Consider the following 7,914-nt stretch of genomic DNA (forward strand, 5'->3'; position numbering starts at 1 on the left):
GAGAACGCGCCAGGAAAAAAAATGAAAATAAAAATAAAAATTAACTAAAAAACGCCAAGAGAGAGAAGAGAAGAGAAAAGAAAAGAAGAGAAAAGAAGAGAGAAGAAGAAAGAAAAAAAAATTATTATATAGGAATTTCTATTTTTCTGGGATTTTTGATATCCGCCGCCGCCGGAATGTTTGGAGCAAAAAAAAACACAAAAAAAGGACATAAAAAAGGGGATTTTGGGGGTTTTTTGGGGGGAAAAGGGATTTGCGTCAGGTTGGGGTTTTTCTGGGGTTTTTTGGGGGGTTTTGGGATTTTTTGCCCCTTTTTTGGGTTTTTTTCTCTTTTTTTTTGGCCCTTTCCTCCCTTTTTTTTGTGCAATTTTTTCCCCTTTTTTTCCTCGATTTTTCCCTTTTTTTCCTCTATTTTTCCCTTTTCCCCATTATTTTCCCTTTTTGTATTTTTCCCTTTTTTCCTCGATTTTCCCTTTTTCCTCTATTTTTTCTTTTTCCTTCTATTTTTCTCTTTTTCCCACTATTTTCCCTTTTCCATTTTTCCCTTTTTCCTCTATTTTCCCTTTTCCCACTATTTTCCCTTTTTCTATTTTCCCCTTTTCCTCTATTTTTCCCTATTTCCCTCTATTTTCCCTTTTTCCTTTTTTCCTCTATTTTTCCCTTTTTTCCTCTATTTTCCCTTTTTCCTCTATTTTTCCCTTTCCCACTATTTTCCTTTTTCCCTCTATTTTCCCTTTTTCCTTCCATTTTTCCATTTTTCCCTTTTTCCTTCTATTTTTCCCTCTATTTTTCCTTTTTTCCTTCCATTTTTCCTTCCATTTTTCCTTTCCCCATTTCCCCTTTTTCCTTCTATTTTCCCTTTTCTATTTTTCCCTTTTCCATTTTTCCCTTTTCCATTTTTCCCTTTTCCATTTTTCCCTTTTTTCCTCTATTCTTCCATTTTTCCTTCCATTTTTCCCTCCATTTTCCCTTTTTTCCTCTATTTTTCCTTTTTCCCCACTATTTCCCCTTTTCCCTTCCATTTCTCCCATCTTTTCTTCCTCCCTTTTTTCCTCTATTTTTCCTTTTTTCTTCTCTTTCTTCCCAATTTTCCTCCTTTTCCCCTTTTTCCTCTTTCTCCCCCATTTCCCTCCATTTTCCTCCTTTTCCCAACTTCCCTTTTTCCTCCATTTTTCCCTTTTTTTCCTTTTTCCTGCTCTTTTTTCCCCATTTCCCCCCTTTTTCCTCTTTTTTCCCCTCTTTCCTCCTTTTTCCTTTTTGCTTTTCCTCCTTTCCCTTTTTTCCTCCTTTTTTCCCCTTTTTCCTCCATTTTCCTCCTTTTCCCTTTTTCCTCCTTTTCCTTCTTCTTTCCTCCTTTTCCTTTTTCCTCCATTTCCCTAAATTTCCTCCTTTTCCTCCTTTTTTCTTCCTTTTCCCCCTTTCCCCCCATTTTCCTCCTTTTCCACCTCTTTTTCCTCCTCTTTTCCCCCTTTTCCACCTTTCCTTTTTGCTTTTCCTCCTTTTTCCTCCTTTTTTCCTTCTTTTCATTTTTTCATTTTCCTCCATATTCCTCCTTTTCCTCCTTTTTTCCTTTTTCCCCCCATTTTCCTCCTTTCCCTTCTTTTTTCCTTCTTTTCCTCCTTTTCCTTCTTTTTTCCTCTTTTTCCTTTTTTCCTTCTTTTCCTTCCTTCTTCCCCCTTTTCCTCCTTTTCTCCTTCTTTTTTCCTCTTTTCCTTTTTCCTCCTTTTCCTTTTTTCTTCCTTTTTTTCCCTTTCCCCCATTTTCCTCCTTTTCCACCTCTTTTTCCTCCTCTTTTCCCCCTTTCCCCTTTTTCCTTTTCCACCTTTCCTTTTTGCATTTCCTCCTTTCCTCCTTTTTCCCTTCTTTTCCTTTTTTCCTCCTTTTCCTCCTTTTCCTCCTTTTTCCCTTCTTTTCCTTCTTGTTTCCTCCTTTTTTCCTTTTTCCTCCATTTCCCTCCTTTTCCATTTTTCCTCCTTTTCTGTTTTTCCTTTTCCTTCTCTTTTTCCTTTTTCCTTTTCCCCCATTTCCCTCCTTTTCCTTTTTCCCCCTTTTTTCCTCCTTTTTCCTCCTTTTTTCCTCCTTTTTTTCTTTTCCTTTTTTCCTTTTTTTTTCCCTTTTTTCCTCCTTTTCCGTTTTTCCTCCTTTTTTCCTTTTTCCTCCTTTTCATTTTTTTTCCCTTTTTTCCTTCTTTTCTTCTTTTTCCCCCATTTTCCTTCTTTTCCTCTTTTCCTCTTTTTCCTCCTTTTCCCCCCTTTCCCCCTTCCCTCTCCCCCCAATCCCAATTTCCCACCCCAACTCCCAAGAATTCCCGGAAAAAACCACCGGAAAAGAGGAGGAAAAGGAAGAGGAAGTAGCTCAGTCTCAGCTGGATCTGACTCAGAGCACAGAAAACGGGAAAATCCGGGAAAATCCGCTGGAATTCCGCGGGAAATCCCACTTTTTTTAAAAAATCCGCGCTGAAAAATTCCCCATTTTCCCCCTTTTTCCCCAAATTTCCACTTTTTTTCCCAAATTTCCCCATTTTCCCCCATTTTCCCCCAATTTTCCCCCATTTTTATCCCTTTTTTCCCCAATTTTTCCCCAAATTTCCACCTTTTTTCCAAATTTTTCCCCCTTTTTTCCCCAATTTTTCCCCAATTTTCCCCCAATTTTTCCCCATTTTTCTCCAAATTTTTCCCCATTTTCCCCTAATTTTTTCCCCATTTTTTCCCAAGTTTTCCCCATTTTTTCCCCAATTTTCCCACTTTTCCCCAGTTTTTCCCCATTTTTTCTCCCTTTTTTCCCCAATTTTTCCCAAATTTTCCCAAATTTTTCTCCTTTTCTTCCCAAATTTTCCCCTTTTTTCCCAAATTTTCCCATTTTTTCCCCATTTTTTCCCCTCCCTCCCTTCAGCTCGTGCGTACAATCAGCTTTTTCTACGATGGAAAACAAAAAAAATCCAACAAAAAAATCGCGGAATTTGTCGTTTTTTGGGGTTTTTTGGCTTTTTTTTTTCCAAGAAAAAAACGACGAAAAAAATCTTAAAAAAAAATTTAAAAAAATTAAACCAAAACGGGATGAAAAGACAAAAAAAAAATTGTATTTTTTTTCCATTTTTTTCCCTTTTTCCCTCTGGAATTCTGAGGGATTTTTTGGGGGAAAAAATTCAATGTATAGTGAAAGAAAAAAGGGGAAAAAAAACCCCCAAAAATTATATTAAAAATAATAATAATAATAATAAAAAAAAACCGGGAAAATCCGCAATAATTTTTAGGGAATTTTTGGGGAATTTTGGGGGTGGTGGGGGAGGGGAAATCTTGTAGATAAAATTTTTTTGGGTTTTTTTCCAAGGAAAAAATGAGAAAAAACGGAAAAAAAGAGAAAAAAAAAGGAAAAAAATAAAAATATTTCGTTTTTCCCGCTTGGATTGTGTTTAACAGCTGGAGTAGCTTGGACTATTTAAAGAAATAATAATAATTAATAATAATTAATTAATAATAATAATAAAGAATAATAATGGAATTCTCTGTCGGGAAAAAGCGTTTTTTTATTTTTTGGGGGATTTTTGGGGTTTTTTGGTGGATTTTTGGGTTTTAATTGGGTTTTATTTGGGTTTTTTGGGGTATTTTGGGGGTTTTTTTGGGTTTTGTTGGGACTTTAGGTTGTTTTTTGGGGGATTTTTGGGTTTTGTTTGGGATTTTTTGGGGTTTCTTGGGTGGTTTTTTGGTTTTCTTTGGGTTTTTTGGGGTTTTTTGGGGGATTTTTGGGTTTTATTTGGGTTTTTTGGGGGATTTTTGGGTTTTATTTGGGTTTTTTTGGGGTTTTTTGGGTGGTTTTTTGGTTTTAATTGGCGTTTTTTTTGGGGTTGTTTTGGGGATTTTTTGGGGGGTTTTTTTCGGTGTTTTTTGGGAGTTTTGTTGAGATTTTTTTGGTTGTTTTTTGGGGTTTTTCTTCCGGTTTTTGTTTGGGATTTTTTTGGGTTTTTTGGCGGTTTTTTTGTTTTATTTGGGTTTTTTGGGGTTGTTTTTGGGAGTTTTGGGGATTTTGGGGGGGTTTTTGTGGTTTTTGGGGGTTTTTTGTTTTTTGTGGGTTTTTTTGTTTTTGTTTGGGGTTTTTTGGGTGGTTTTTTGGTTTTATTTGGGTTTTTTTGGGGTTGTTTTTGGGAGTTTTTGGGATTTTCTGGGAGTGTTTTTGGGGTTTTTTGGGTTTTGTTTGTGATTTTTTTGAGGTTTTGGGGATTTTTGGGGGGTTTTTTTTTGTTTTTTTGGGGTTTTGTTGGGATTTTGTTGGTGGTTTTTTGGGGGTTTTTTTGGGTTTTTTTTTATTTTGTTGGGAATTTTTTGTTGTTTTTGGGGGATTTTTGGGGATTTTTTGGGTTCTGTTGGGATTTTTTTGATTTTTTTGGGGGGTTTTTTGGGGTTGTTTTGGGGAGTTTTTTGAATTTTTGGGGTTTTTTTGGGGGTTTTTTTGGGGTTTTTGGGTGGTTTTTTGGTTTTATTTGGGATTTTTTGGGGGTGTTTTTGGGAGGTTTTGGGATTTTTTGGGGGTTTTTTGGTGGTTTTTTGGGGTTTTTTTTGAGGTTTTGTTGGGATTTTTTTGGTGTTTGTTGGGGTTTTTTTGGGATTTTTTTTGTGGTTTTTTGGGGATTTTCTGGGTTTTGTTGGGATTTTTTTGGTTGTTTTTGGAGTTTTGTTTGGGTTTTTTTGGGTGGTTTTTTGGTTTTATTTGGGGTTTTTTGGTGGGTTGGGGGATTTTTTTGTTGTTTTTTGGGAGTTTTTTGGGATTTTTTAGGGGGTTTTTGGCGTTTTGGAATTTTTTTGCTGTTTATTGGGGGTTTTGGGTATTTTCTTGGGTTTTTTGGGTGTTTTTTGGGGATTTTGGGTTTTTTTTGGGATTTTTTTGGTTTTTGGGGCTTTTTTTGGGATTTTTTGGGGTGTTTTTTGGTGGTTTTTGGGGTGTTTTTTGGTTTGGGGGATTTTTTTTGGGGGGGTTTTTTGGGGATTTTTTGGGAATTTCTTTGGGTTTTCTTTTGTTTTTTGGGAGTTTTTTTGGGACTTTTGTTTGTTTTTTGGGGGTTTTTTGGGGATTTTTTTGTTTTGGGTTTTATTTTTTGGGAAATTTTTGTGGATTTTTTTGTTTGTTTTTTTGGGGAATTTTTTGGGGGTTTTTTTGTTTTTGGGATTTTTTTTGTTTTTGGGGTTTTTTGGGGATTTTTTTGGGTGTTTTTTTGGGGAGTTCCTGGGAGTTTTTGGGGGTTTTTTGTGGTTTTGGGGGATTTTTTTTTGTTTTGGGGTTTTTTGGGGGATTTTTTTGTTTGTTTGTTTTTTGGGGGTTTTTTGGGGAATTTTTTTGGGTTTTTGGTAGTTTTTTGGGGAGGTTTTTTTTTTTGTTTGGTTTTGGGGAATTTTTTGGGATTTCTTTGTGTTTTGGGTTTTGGGAATTTATTTGGGGTTTTTTGGTTTTGGGGTTTTTTGGGGGGTTGGGTTGTTTTGTTTTTTGGGATTTTTTGTTTTGGGGATTTTTTGGGGGTTTTTTTGGATTTTTTTGTTGTTGGTTTTTGCGGGTTTTTTTGTTTTATTTGGGGTTTTTTGGTGTTTTTCTTCACTGTAAATAAATTCAAATTTTTCTCTTCCGGATTTTATTCCCAGTTGGAATTTTAAGGTGGATTTTGGGAATTTTCACCCAAAATTCCTGGAAAAAATATGGATTTTGGTGTTGGGTTGAACGGAAAATGAGGAAAAATGGCAAAAAAATAGGAAAATCCAAAGTTTTGGGGGAATTTTGGGTGGAAAATGAAAAAAATAGGAAAAAATGGGAAAATTGGGAATTGAAATCCAAAGTTTTATTGTTTTTGGGGAATTTTGACTGAAAAACAAGGGAAAATGGGAAAAATGGGGAAAAAATGGGAATTTTGGGGGAATTTTGAGTGGAAAATGAGGGGAAAAAAGGGAAAATCAGGAATTGAAATCCAAAGTTTTATTGTTTTTTGGGGGATTTTGAGTGGAAAATGAGGAAAAATGGCCAAAAAGAAGGGAAAATCGGGAATTTTGGGTGGAAAATGAGAAAAAATGGGGGGAAATGGGAAAATCTGGAATTTGCATCCTAATGTTTATTATTTTGGGGGAATTTGGGGGGAATTTTGAGTGGAAAATGAGGTAAAATGGCAAAAAATGGGAAAATCGGGATTTGAAATCCAAAGTTTTATTATTTTGAGGGAATTTTGGGGGAATTTTGAGTGGAAAATGAGGAAAACTGGGAAAATCTGGAATTTGCATACTAATTTTTATTATTTTGGGGAATTTTGAGTGGAAAATGAGAAAAAAATAGCAAAAAAAAATAGGAGTATTGCAGGGAAATCGCGGAATTCCGACGGAAAACCCTCGAAAATCATGATTCAAACCCCTTTTGGCGCCGGAAAATTCCCAAATTTCCTCAGAAAAACCTGGATTGGGTCACTTGAGCAGCTGGAATTTCCGGAGGAATTGCTGCACCTGATTTTTGGGATAAGGGCGGAGAGCCAGGCAGGTGGGAATTCCCTCGGGATTTTCCGTCCAGAGCTGATGGTCGACGTTGTTTTCCTGCAGGATTTCCTCCAAGGATTTCAGGGAATTTTCATCCGGAGCCTGAGGGAAAATTGGGAATTTTTTTTCTGTGAGGGGATTATTTCTGAATCTGAGTTGAGATTACACTTCCAGCGATTTTGCTGCCTGATGTTCCCATAAATCCTGATTTTCCTGCAAATCCCAATTTTCCCCCAAATCCCAATTTCCCACAAATCCCATTTTTCCCCTCCCGATTTTTCCCACAAACTCCAATTTCCCCTCACAAATCCCAATTTCCCCTCACAAATCCCAAAGATTTCCCTCACAAATCCCAATTTCCCCACAAATCCCAATTTCCCCTCACAATATCCCCAAAAATCCCAAATTTCCCCACAAATCCTGATTTTCCTACCTGGTATCTCCACAAATCTCAATTTCTCCTCACAATTTCCCTACAAACCCCAATTTCCCTCACAAACCCCAATTTTCCCTCACAAATCCCAATTTCCCCTCCCGATTTTTCCCACAAATCCCAATTTCCCCTCACAAATCCCAATTTCGCCTCTTAAACCCCAATTTCCCCTCACAAATCCCAAATATTTTCCCAAAAATCCCAATTTCCCCTCACAAATCCTAATTTCCCCACAAATTCAAATTTTTCCTCACAATTTCCCCACAAATCCCAATTTCCCCTCACAATATCTCCAGAAATCCCAAATTTCCCCACAAATCCTGATTTTCCTACCTGATATCTCCACAAACCCCAATTTCCCCTCACAATTTCCTCACAAACCCCAATTTTCCCACAAATCCCAATTTCCCTCACGATTTTCCCACAAATCCCAAATTTTCCCACAAACCCCAATTTCCCCACAAATCCCAATTTCCCCTCACAAACCCCAATTTCCCCACAAACCCCAATTTCCCCACAAATCTCAATTTTCCCTCACAAATCCCAATTTTCCCCTCAAAAACCCCAGTTTCCCCTCACAAATCCCAATTTCCCCCCAATTTCCCTCACCAATCCCAATCCCCCTCACTCCCCACCTCCCCCCCAACATGGCGCCGCTCTCCCCTCAGCTCCCCCTTCCCACCATGCCCCGCGGCGCTCACCTCCAGCACCACCGTCCTCATGGCGCCGCCCTGCTCCAGGTACGCTGCGGTATCCGGATGCTCCCGGTACGCGTGAACCGCGGCCAGCGCGGCGTGGCAACCCTGAGCCACCACCGCGCCGAGCGGCCACGACAGCGGCGGCCTGGCCAGGTCCCCGCGGAGCACCACGTACTGCACCAGCGCCGCCGCTCCCGGGGCCGCCATGCTGCCGTACGGCAGCGCGAGGGGTGATGGGAGCACGGAGGTGGCGAGAACCTACAGGGCGCCGCCATCTTGGTGT

At 38.4% G+C, this 7,914-nt stretch overlaps 1 protein-coding gene across 1 annotated transcript; it reads right to left on the bottom strand.

Annotated features, from left to right (window-relative positions):
* Positions 1–6,157: 6,157 nt before the first annotated feature.
* On the bottom strand, positions 6,158–7,860 carry LOC146423937 (putative peptidyl-tRNA hydrolase PTRHD1). The gene is made up of 2 exons (XM_085044191.1): positions 7,635–7,860; positions 6,158–6,602 (listed from the first exon to the last, which is right to left on the bottom strand). Exons 1-2 carry the CDS (start codon positions 7,836–7,838, stop codon positions 6,432–6,434), a joined length of 375 nt encoding a protein of 124 aa, XP_084900317.1. The 5' UTR covers positions 7,839–7,860; the 3' UTR covers positions 6,158–6,431.
* Positions 7,861–7,914: the final 54 nt, after the last annotated feature.

The sequence above is a fragment of the Lichenostomus cassidix genome, unplaced genomic scaffold, assembly GCF_008360975.1.
Source record: "Lichenostomus cassidix isolate B80296 unplaced genomic scaffold, HeHo_3.0 HiC_scaffold_529, whole genome shotgun sequence".
Taxonomy (NCBI): domain Eukaryota; kingdom Metazoa; phylum Chordata; class Aves; order Passeriformes; family Meliphagidae; genus Lichenostomus; species Lichenostomus cassidix.